This window comes from Falco cherrug, chromosome 3 (assembly GCF_023634085.1).
Source record: "Falco cherrug isolate bFalChe1 chromosome 3, bFalChe1.pri, whole genome shotgun sequence".
NCBI classification, from domain to species: domain Eukaryota; kingdom Metazoa; phylum Chordata; class Aves; order Falconiformes; family Falconidae; genus Falco; species Falco cherrug.
In genome coordinates, this window is record NC_073699.1 from 112,727,013 (window position 1) to 112,738,058 (window position 11,046).

At 49.1% G+C, this 11,046-nt stretch overlaps 1 protein-coding gene across 3 annotated transcripts; it reads left to right on the top strand.

Annotated features, from left to right (window-relative positions):
• Window positions 1-5: 5 nt before the first annotated feature.
• On the top strand, window positions 6-10,828 carry MTHFR (methylenetetrahydrofolate reductase). 3 transcript variants are annotated; one of them, XM_055704389.1, is made up of 12 exons: window positions 6-147; window positions 2,473-2,724; window positions 3,828-4,066; window positions 4,371-4,481; window positions 4,674-4,867; window positions 5,347-5,597; window positions 6,364-6,498; window positions 6,805-6,985; window positions 7,375-7,557; window positions 9,003-9,104; window positions 9,347-9,466; window positions 9,988-10,828. In XM_055704389.1, the coding sequence occupies exons 2-12, from the start codon at window positions 2,483-2,485 to the stop codon at window positions 10,183-10,185; spliced, it is 1,956 nt and encodes a 651-aa protein (XP_055560364.1). In that variant the 5' UTR covers window positions 6-147; window positions 2,473-2,482; the 3' UTR covers window positions 10,186-10,828. The 3 variants fall into 3 exon arrangements, with proteins under 3 accessions (XP_055560364.1, XP_027658057.1, XP_027658058.1); XM_027802256.2 differs by lacking the exon at window positions 6-147 and adding an exon at window positions 400-672; XM_027802257.2 differs by lacking the exon at window positions 6-147 and adding an exon at window positions 2,831-2,917 and having other exon boundaries at window positions 2,597-2,724.
• The last annotated feature ends 218 nt before the right edge of the window (window positions 10,829-11,046 follow it).

Here is an 11,046-nt window from a genome sequence, read left to right on the forward strand (position 1 = left end):
TGGCCCCGCCCCACCGCGAGCTGAGGTCACGGCGCCGCGTGGGAGAGGGGCGAGCGACGGCCGCGCGTCACTCGCCCCGCCCGGCCGCCCTTAAAGCGCCGCGGGATGGGGCCACCCGCGCCGTGCCGCGCCGTGCCCCGCTAGCAGGTGAGCGGGACCCCGGGAGGGGGGCCCGACCGCCACCCCCGCCCGGCTGCCCCGGGCCGCGCTGCCGCCAGCGGGTTCAGCCGAGGCGAAAGAGCGATCGGGCTGCAGCTTGATCCCTGCCTGGCCGCGAGGGACAGGGACCCCCGCGGCGGCAGGTACCCCCGGGCGCTGCCCGCGCCCCTTCCCCGGCTGCCCGCGGGGTGCCGGCCCCCCGGCCCGGCCGCGGCCCCCCCGGCTGGCACGGCGGCCCCCGGCAGCCAGGCCCCGGGCGCGGGCGGTGCGGGCCTGGCCGCGGTACCGGCAGCGCACGGCGCAGCGCAAGAGCCCCGCCGGCACGTCCGCGCCGGTCGGCATCAGCGTGCCGGCTGCGGTGTAGCAGAGACAGAGGAGCAGGAGCGCTGACGCGGCTGAGCTGGCGGGTGTTGAAGTTTGCCTTACTTTGCAGCTGGTTTTGGTGTTTAGAAAATCTTTTTTTCTTTTTGCAGTAATGACAACCTTCTGCCAGCAAATCTGGTGTATCTGACGGTAGGGGAACAGCTCCGAATGCTGCCTTTAGACAGAATTTAAGTGGGATCTTTGCCTTTGTGGTTCTTGATTGCCAGTACAATAAGGACCTTTCCTCAGGAGCAGGTCTCATCCTGTACTATAGAGACTGAACCCTTCCTTTGTGATGGGTGTTACATTTCAAGTGCAACAACAGAGGTCCTCTGATTTGCCAGTGTGGTGTGGCACACTTGCTAGAAGTGAGGCACTGGGAGCTGACTACACGTAATTTTGCACCACTATCTTGAGCTTTGGGATAATTCTCCAAGATTAGTGCCACGTGGATATCAGGGAAAGTCCTTCCAGAGAGCTTGGTCAGGGCTGCTACTGTGCTTTTGCTTCACTTGTCAATAGGTCTGTGCTGCTGATTCTTAACATGGCCTGCTGTGTTGGTAACACAAGAGATTTGAAACTTCCTCTTGGCAGCAAAGGACTGCATTCCTTTCTCATAGCCTCCTGCCAGCTGGAGAGGTCCCCAGGCGGTAAAAGTAGACTTTCTCCCAAAGAGTTTTTGCTTGATTGGCAACTCAGTGTAAACAGTAGAAGAGGAGTGCAAAGTCTTCTTGGATGACCTAAACCCACAGAGCTTATGATAAGAACAAAGTGCACACTAGCTTGCACAACCATTTCCTCTAAAACAGACTCCAATGTTATGTAATGCTCAGAGAACATGGTGCTTCCCTGTGACAATTTTAGGTTTTGGCAGGTATGTAAGCAAATAACGTAGTTCCAGGTTTTATGGTAGCTCTTCTCTAATTATCTGTAATCGCTACGTCATCTTACAGGCATAAGGTGACATGCTTTTGGGAGCCAAGTGGAGTTGGGTATCTATCTGTCCTCTACACCACTGATTTGCAGTGGTTTTTTACTTTCTGTGAAGCCAAGGAAGCACACCTGATCATGTTGCAAGCCAGGAAGAAGCAGATGGTCTCCTCTGACCTTGTTTCCAAGCAGCCACATTTGGTGAGGAAAGGACCACGAACGGCATATCTGGTCAAGGAAAAAGCTGAGTGTGTGCAGTGGTATTGGCGCAGGGGACAGTTTGTGCAGTGGTATTGGCGCAGGGGACAGTTGTCTGTGGAGATGATATGTCTTGTGGAAGAGGGCTGATGTTTGGAAATACAACTGGCTGATGCCAGCAAAGACAAAACAAAGGGCTGTATTTGTGGGGATAGCCTGACCAGAAGGTGGCTTTTTTTCCTGACCTGGGAATAGTTTGTGCATTCTTGCGTACCTGCCCCATTAACACTTGCTTTCCTATCTACACTGTCAAGAAGCACTGCCTTTTGGGAACAAACAGAACAGAAACCCTGAAGATGGACACAGTCGAAGAAGCAGCTGCTATAGGAAAAAAAAATAAAATCTGCTGGCATGTCCAGCCCAAGGGCACAAGAACAAAGGGCAAACAAAAAAACATGTGCACCTGATGCACATGGGTGTCATTGCTTGCTAGGTTGTAGTGAGGACAAAAGTGATGTTGACTCTTTTGAGAGCCAAATTTGACTCAGCAGGCACAGAAGAGCTGCATCAAAGTGGCATGAAGCCATCTGCTATGTTATTTCTTTCAGCACTATCTAAACACGCTTTCTTTTACTGTGTTTTCACCGGGTCCTCCACTACAGCTTATAGTCAGGGCTGGCAAAAGGGTGACTCTTTAATGATGGTTAATGTTGGGTCTTAGCTTAAGCCTACTTCATCTGCTGCTCACCCCAGCAGTAACTGCTCCTTGCTGAGATCTGTGTCCTGCTTCATACCCACTATGTTCCTGTTCCCCTCCTCCAGAGAGCTCACCATGGTCAATGAGACCCAGCATACCTGCACTGCCGGTTCCAGCTCCAAGTCTGATGGTGGCAGCAGTAGTGGAAGCGAGAGCTCCAAGGACAGTTCGCGCTGCTCCACCCCTGTCCTCGATGCTGACCGTCATGAGCGACTGCGGGAGAAGATGCGTCGACGGCAGGATGCTGGAGACAAGTGGTTCTCCTTGGAGTTCTTCCCTCCACGCACAGCCAATGCTGCTGTCAATCTCATTTCCAGGTGAGGGCTGCAGGGTGGGAGAGGGGAGAGTTGAGATGTCTTTGGTGGAGGGCTGGGAAGTAGCTAATGAGGCAGGCTTTGTCCCATGCTCTGTCTCCCCTTCCAGGTGACGAAGCAGGTAATGGGGCTGTGCTTTCCTGCTGAGGAAGGTAATGGACACCAAGTAACTTGTCGTCCCTGGAGGCCCTGAAGAGTTAAGTGTCATGGTGGGGTTACTGAGGAGGCCAGACTTTCCTCTCTCCCATGCCGGTGAAAATGGAGCAACCCCACTGTCATGCTCTGGGGCTGAACAGAGTGCTGGAGGACAATAGAGCAGAAAAGTACCTATTAAGACTAGAAAATATTACTTGTTGGACAGTGTGCCAATGTCTGTGGAACAGAGACTCCCACTTGCTTTCAGAATCATACAGCCACTATGGTTTGTGCCTTTCTGCTACTGAAAGGCCACATTTAGCCTCTGAGGTAGGTGTCCCCATCTACATGCTAAATGAAAGGTCATAGTTCTCAGCAGAGCTAAAGGTTATCCTGGAGCCCCAGGAGCCACCATGTACTCACCTGGAGAAGAGAGTGTTTTATAACTCTTTCTGTAACTGCTGTATACCAGTGCCAGGTTTACTTTAAACAGAAGAGCTTGTTTCCAACCCAGAGCAGGAGAGAGACAGGTTAGGGGGAGCCTTTGTCTCTTCTGTTAAGCATGCCTGGGGGCACAACAGAGATCTAGTCCATCTTTTCATAGTTGTGGCCTCTGGACTTAAACCTGGGAACAGGGGTTGCAGCATAGTCTCCCATCTCAAAAGGAATGGCATTTGCGCTGCTGTCAGAAGACAGCATGCTGGGGGAGGAAGTTTATTCTACAGAGAACATTTAAGTTGCCTCTTCAAAGAGATTGTGAGCTTTTCCTCATACAGCCTTAAAGGATGACTTTCCTTATTTACGTTTGCCACCTCCTGAACTCCTAGTTTGACACTTTTCTTGGTCTCTCCTGCTGCTGTCATGCAAGCTCTCTTTGCCTGTTGCTGGCATTCCAGCAGTGATCAAGATATCCCAGGCAAGGAGAGGGGAGCTGGCTACCTGGTAGGCTGACACAGCTCTAACTTCCACAGGTTTGACCGCATGGGAGCAGGTGGTCCCCTCTTCATTGATGTGACTTGGCACCCCGCAGGGGACCCCGGATCTGACAAGGAAACTTCCTCCATGATTATTGCAAACACTGCAGTCAACTATTGTGGCCTGGAGACTATCCTGCACATGACATGCTGCAATCAGACCAAGGATGACATCACAGGGCATCTGCAGAAGGCCAAGCGGCTCGGGTTGAAGAACATCATGGCACTGCGTGGAGGTGAATCCTTTTGTCCTGTGATGCGTAGGGCTGAGGTTGTACTGCTGTTGCGTTCAATTCCAGAGTAAAAATTAATAAATAAGATTTAGAGGTTCCTTCTGGTGCAGGAGTTAAATGTCAAGACTGCATTTCACCTGAACCCTTTGTTTGCAGTCCTTCCAACTCAAGCATAGACAAAAGCAGTCCATGGGTAAAACGGCAAACTTGGGGGTTTCATCTTTGTCTTCCTTTTGATAGCAGGAGGTTTTCAGCATAGGATAGTAGATCACAAGTCCAGCAAACAGTTGGTTTGTTCTCTTTTCAGATCCTGTAGGTGAGGAATGGGAGGAAGAAGTAGATGGTTTCAACTATGCTGTTGACCTGGTCAAGCACATTCGCAATGAATTTGATGATTACTTTGACATCTGTGTGGCAGGTAAGTGTCTTTAATTGCAGTCTGAAATAGGGAAATCAGCTCAGCAGTCCCTCTCTGGACCTGGGCAGCAAGTGACAGTACAATCAGATTGGCTACTTTCTTTTGTCTGATGTGTTGTTCTGCCTACTAGGGTTTCACCTTTTTTTTTTTTTCCCCACCCCTTCCCCGCCCCCCCTCCCTTCCCCTGCAAAGGCTACCCCAAGGGTCATCCTGAAGCAGAGAGCTATGAGGCAGACCTGAGGCACCTAAAGGAGAAAGTCCTTGCAGGAGCAGACTTCATCATTACGCAGCTTTTCTTCAGATCAGAAACTTTTCTCAAGTTCATGAAGGACTGTCAAGCCATTGGCATCACCTGCCCCATTATTCCTGGCATCTTCCCCATACAGGTGAAATCCAGTAATTCTGGCTTGGGGAGGGAATGAGGATCCAGGATGTTAGGTGTTTGTGGGTCAGGGGCTGAGAGAGGTCTGTAAATATCCTCCATGAAATTTCTGGGAAGTGAAAGTGCTAAATGTGGTAAATCTGTAGGTGGTTTGCGGAATTAAACTCTTAGGCATGTAATAACAAGCTTTAAAAGTTTTCTCTGCCCATATAGCAAAAAAAGATATAAAGGATAATGGTCTACCAGTCCTAAGGTATTTACTCATCACTGTCAGCATGCTAGGCTCAGGCAAAGAAGTGGGAAGAAACCACCTAAAATGACATGACCAGGACTGCCTTACCATACCAGAGATGGGGTTTAGGAGTAGAATCCAGGAGCCCCAATTCTAAATCTCCTGCCACAAAATTGAGATCAAGTACCTGTGTTGCTGGGATGTTAGAAAAGGGCCTTGGAAAAATGAAAATCCCCTGCATCCTCATCCAGGGTTACCACTCCCTGCGCCAGCTGGTGAAGCTATCCAAGCTGGAAGTGCCTCAGGAAATCAAAGATGTGATTGAACCCATCAAGGACAATGATGCGGCTATCCGGAACTATGGGGTGGAGCTGGCAGTGTCCATGTGCCGGGAGCTATTGGATAGTGGCATGGTGCATGGGCTCCATTTTTACACACTCAATCGGGAAGTGGCTACTACCGATGTCCTTAAGCGCCTGGGCATATGGAAGGAGGACCCTAGGTGAGCAGATTATGCTGGCTTCTGTTAGTTCCTCTTTCACATGCATCCATCCATCTCATCTACTGAAGGCTCAAGCAGTGGATGGCTTGGCACTTCTCTGCTGCTTTTTTTTTTTTGGTGGGTGTTTTTTTTTTAGCATCTTTCTGCACTTAGAATTTCACCCATCCTGCAGGTCTCAGACAAAAGCTGGGAGGAATAGAAGGGACAGCTGAAGGAGGAATTTTAGTTAAGTACCTTTAAAGTAGCCTGTTCTGGAACTTTAAAAACCTAGACTCTTTAGAGCTGCCACTTGGAAGAAACATGTTTTTTGAGGTCTGTCACAATCCCTCCTACAAGCTAGGTGCTATGTAAGCTCCTACTGTAGACTTCTGATGTTCTCTGAAGCTCATAAAGGGAACGTGGACTTTCCTCCAACTCCACAGGCTTTAGCATAGACAAGAGGAAGTGGAGGAAGATAGATACCTGTTTTTTTCTTCTTAAAAATAAACTTCATGCAGTGCTTTTCCCTTACCTCATCCAATTTCAGGTGTTAGTCCTGAACTTAAACATTTAATAGACACCTACTGAGCATCCTGTGAGGGAACTGAGTGGGAAAAGATTTTCCATAAAGAAAGAAAAGCTTTCTGTCCCACTTCTTGACAAATAGAACTCTTCTCAGCTGCTGTTGCTTGCTGTCCCAGAGGCAAAGTTCTCCAGGGGAAGGGCTTCCAGCCCCTAGTGGAAAGTCAGCAGAGGACCTGTGTTAATGTCTGCTCCTCCAATGCAGGCGACCTCTGCCCTGGGCAGTCAGCGCTCACCCCAAGAGAAGAGTTGAAGATGTTCGACCAATCTTCTGGGCCTCTAGGCCAAAGAGTTACATCTATCGAACTCAAGAATGGGATGATTTCCCCAATGGCCGATGGTAAGCTGTCAGCCTGCAACGGCAGTGAGGTAGAGGTGTGGTATGAAAGCCTGCTCCACAGCTGGTCTGTCGTTTGTGGGTGTCCTGGGCACACTTTGGGCTTGACAGAACAGGTGGCTTTGTAACAAAATGGTCCCCAGTTGCTTGGATTTGCGTGGTAAGGAGAATGGCACCAAGGTGTTGAGGCTTTTGGTCTCTAGGTGGATTTTGTTGGCTACTTCTTTTCCTGGGTGGCTGTCTCCCTGCATCACTAAATCAGCTTACTTCATCAGTGGCCTGTTAATTTTGTGTCTGCTCCCCTTACAGGGGTAACTCTTCCTCTCCAGCCTTTGGGGAACTGAAGGACTATTACCTCTTCTACCTGAAGAGCAAGTCTCCCCGGGAGGAGCTCCTGAAGATGTGGGGAGAAGAGCTGACTGGTGAGGAAAGTGTCTTTGAGGTCTTCACATGTTACATCACTGGAGAACCCAACAAGAACGGGCACAAGGTGAGTGGTGTCCCAGGAAGGGGTGGTCAGTGTGACACAGACAATAGCGCATATTTCCTTTTGCTCCTGGTACCACATTGTTCTTCTGAACAAGAACTGGCACTTCCCTGTCCAGAGGGCCTTGCTGAGATAGTGACTGAAGGGAATCCAGCACCCAGAGCTAGGGCTCAACATAAAAGGAAAGCTGCTACAGTATGACGGGACCAGTACCTATAGAATTCAGCAGTCTATGAGTTGAGGATATCCTGCCCCTTGAACCAAACCTGGGAATTCTCTCCTGAAGCAGATGTGTTTGAGACCATTAGAGCACCTCTGAGTTCCTTCAGCATCCAGATGGCAGCGAAAGGGTTGTTACAACCATTTTAAGCCATCTCTTCTCCTCACTGTAGGTTACGTGTATGCCTTGGAACGATGACCCTCTTGCTACTGAAACCAACCTTCTGAAGGAGCAGCTGGAGAAGGTTAATAGAAGAGGAATTCTGACCATCAACTCTCAGCCGAACATCAATGGCAAACCATCCACAGACCCCATTGTAGGCTGGGGGCCCAGCGGGGGTTATGTTTTCCAAAAGGTACTGCACTACTCTGGGCTAGGCAGCAAAGAGTTACACCTGAGCTGGGTCTCTGTTAGGTTGGGAAGTCCTAGGCTTTCACCCGGATAATCCTTCTGCCTGCTCCTTATCTTAATGCCTTCTTGCTGAGATGAGGCAAAGCTCCTTCGGTGTCTTAAACAGACTATGTCATCTCTATGGCTGACTTCATAGCTGTTTTCCCCCACCTGAAAACATATACTGAACATCTAGAGAGTTTTTGGGTGGTGTTTTTTTTGCTCTCAGCAAGTAATTATTGATCATTTCTTTCTAGAGCAGGGCATTATTGGTCATTTCTTTCTAGAGCATCTGATCCCATTCAGTGATGTAGGAAGCACCCAGGTTTTTCATAAAAATGGGAATCGATGAGGTAGCATCTCTACCATCCAGCTTCTCATGGTAATAACTGGGCATTTAAAAATTCCCCTGTCTGTCCTGTAAGGCAGAGTTCTCCACCAGTTGCCCCCACCCCACAGCACTCCTGCTGTGCTGTTCAGAGCGCTGCCAGGTTCCCTCTTGGGCCTGCAAGCAGTCTTACCTGCCAGTTTGCCTCCTACTGTCATGCATTTTCAGGCCCTAGAGCCTTGCCACTAATGTCTGTGATGGGAATCTCCCATCAAGGTAAATGCCAGGCAAGTGGCTCATACTAGGAAACAAAGCAGCCTTGTTCAAAAGGGATCCAAACCGATAAAGCCCTGAGACCAGCAGATGGCAAATGCAGTTATGTTTTCAAAGGAAAAAATTCCCCCGAGGTGAAGGGAAATCCATCATCTCACACAATAGCCAGGAAATGGGGGGAGGGGAAGCAGTTGTTGGGAGCAGCCAAGCACAGAGCAGCAGTAGATGGAGCAAGTGCAGAACTGGGTTGTGTATGTATACAGGGAGAATTGGGAACAAAAGATGAGGACAGGGAATGGTAGGGTGCTTGGGAGAGCCCAGCTGAGACCCCCAGCTTCTGCTCTGGCCAGACTGAGCTGCCTTGGCAGGACACTGCTGTTCATAGGGTGCCATGTACAACAGAGGCCAAGCTCAGGCTTCTTCCAAGCACTCCACTCTGTCTGGCACAGACTGCTTCCCAGGCACAGCCACTGTGGTTAATGCTGGAGCTTATTCCAGCCTGCTCATGTGGGTGCAAAACAGGAAGCTTGTAGCTGTCCTGAGCTGACTGCTCCTAGGCCATTACCTCTGCTCACCCCATCTTTTTATTTCTGTTTTCCCCCCCATCCCAGCTCTCTTACTAATTTGCTCTGCCCTTTGCTCAGCTCTCCTCTGTAGTACATGTTTCTGGGAACGGACATACAAGTCTTACGCTGCCTGGTTTCCAAACAGCCCAGACTCTGCCACTGTCCTCTTGGTTGCCTCTATTTGTCCCAGCCCTGCCATGAGTTAAGGCTCTTAATCTTTCCCCCTTCCCCATCTCCTTGTAGGCATACCTAGAGTTCTTCACCTCCAGTGAGATCGTCATGGCACTGCTGAAAGTGCTGAAGAAGTATGAGTTGCGAGTGAACTATCACATTGTCAATGTCAAGGTAGGCTGTTGTTTACAGGACACTTTCCTTTCACCACCTTAGGAGAGAGGTAAATATCAAAGATTCAGATATCACTATGATCAAAGTGGGACATGAGGGCTAATGAAGGGAAAGTGAAGCAAGTCAGCTGTGATGTGCAGCAGCTGTCTGACCTTAACAAGGAGAGGGTAAACACACTTATTCCAACTCACTTAATCCCTCTTCCAGTGGTTGCTTCAGAAAGGTTTTCTTTCCGTTGGCAGGGACAAAATATCACTAATGCTCCAGATCTGCAACCCAATGCTGTCACCTGGGGCATCTTCCCAGGCAGAGAGATCATCCAGCCCACTGTAGTGGATCCCGTAAGCTTCCTCTCCTGGAAGGTGAGTCCTGCCCTCCTGCCAGATACATTGCTGTGCTGCCCTGAAAGCTTGGTCCGGTTTGGTTTTAGTCTGTGACGCTTCTCATAATTGAGTACTGTTGTGATACTAGCTTGCAGAAGTCCAGAGATTGCTCCTTCTGCTCCCTCGGTGTAAGGAGAACTTTGCTTCGGCCCTTCACAGGCACCACGTGCCCAGTAAGAGGATGCTTGGGAGCTACCACTGTCACTGTGCTGGCCCCAGAGCTCCGGGCAGCGGCTCTTCCTCCCTTCTTCCACACACAGGGGCAGTGTTGAGCCATTTTTCTGCAAACGTGTCTAAGTCCAGCCCCGGGCACTTCCCACTGACTGGAAAGTGTGAGGCTCCTTGCTCACCTCTTGAAATTTTTACTGATAAGGAATAAGCCACAGGCTGGCCAGGCATGCATGACAGTGATTGTCCTAAATGAAGTCATATGAAAATGCAGCTGTTATATGTGCATTACACCACTGCCAGCATGTTTGGGTTTTTGTTTTCCTTGGTAGGATGAGGCCTTTGCACTGTGGATCGAGCAGTGGGCCAAGCTCTATGAAGAGGAGTCACCCTCTCGCATGATCATCCAGTACATCCACGACAACTACTACTTGGTCAATCTGGTGGACAATGACTTCCCACTCGAGAACTGCCTCTGGCAGGTTGTGGATGATACTTTTGAGCTGCTGAACTCTCCGACTCAGGAGTGAAGATTCCTCCTCTAATCTCTTACTCCATCCTTCCGTCCAGTGACTGCAGGGAGAGAAAAAGCAGCTCCTGTGCTGATAGTAGACCACACACTCCTAAACCCAGTGACCAGGCTAGCTCTCTGATCTACCCACACTACATGCTCTTCTGTCCCACACACAGAGATGCCCTGACCCTTTCTCACTGAACAATAGTCTACTTGAACCTCTGAGCTGAGGCTCTAGATTGAGCTTGAAAAGGCCAGCTCTGTAGGATGAAGAGGTGCTAATCATGGCTATGTTGATTACAGTAACAGAAAAACTCCCATGCATCAATGTGATAACTCAGTGGGATTCTGGTAACTTTCTTGTGCCAGAAATGCTGCCTTGGAGGCAGAAACACTCCTGTCAGCAGTGCCTATGCAAAGAGACTATTTTAGGAATTACCAGCCCTGAAAGGAAGCTCAAGTTTCTTTTAAATTGCACTCCTAAGATTTATTTCTTCATAACTGATCCTATCAGGCTCTTTTGCACTCACTCCAAAAGAAGGTATAAGTCTTCTCCCTAACTTTTCTCCTGTTATTGTATTTCCTGTTTTCTTTTTAATAGAAAAGTTAATTTCATATAGGAATCACACTATTTCTTAGATTAAATACATTAAAATATACAGGTGTCTCTTGTACTAGTCCATACTCTAGTTTGCAGACAACACCAATCTTTGCTACTTACAAATCAGCCTGGCACAAGGGAAGATTTTTAAGAAAACCAATTGTTTATGGAGCAATCCTGCCTTCACTTTCAACACATGCCCTTAGTAAAGCATGGACAGAGCTCCATGATGGAATATAGAAAGCTTAAATCCTAGAATTTACCAAAAGCAACCAG

What these genes read in the sequence shown, in the direction of transcription:
- MTHFR (XM_055704389.1), top strand. Translation starts at nt 2,483, where the DNA reads ATGGTCAATGAGACCCAGCATACCTGCACTGCCGGTTCCAGCTCCAAG. An exon ending in CATCATGGCACTGCGTGGAG is followed by an intron (nt 4,067 to 4,370) that starts GTGAATCCTTTT and finishes TTCTCTTTTCAG; the next exon opens with ATCCTGTAGGTGAGGAATGG. An exon ending in CCAACAAGAACGGGCACAAG is followed by an intron (nt 6,986 to 7,374) that starts GTGAGTGGTGTC and finishes TCCTCACTGTAG; the next exon opens with GTTACGTGTATGCCTTGGAA.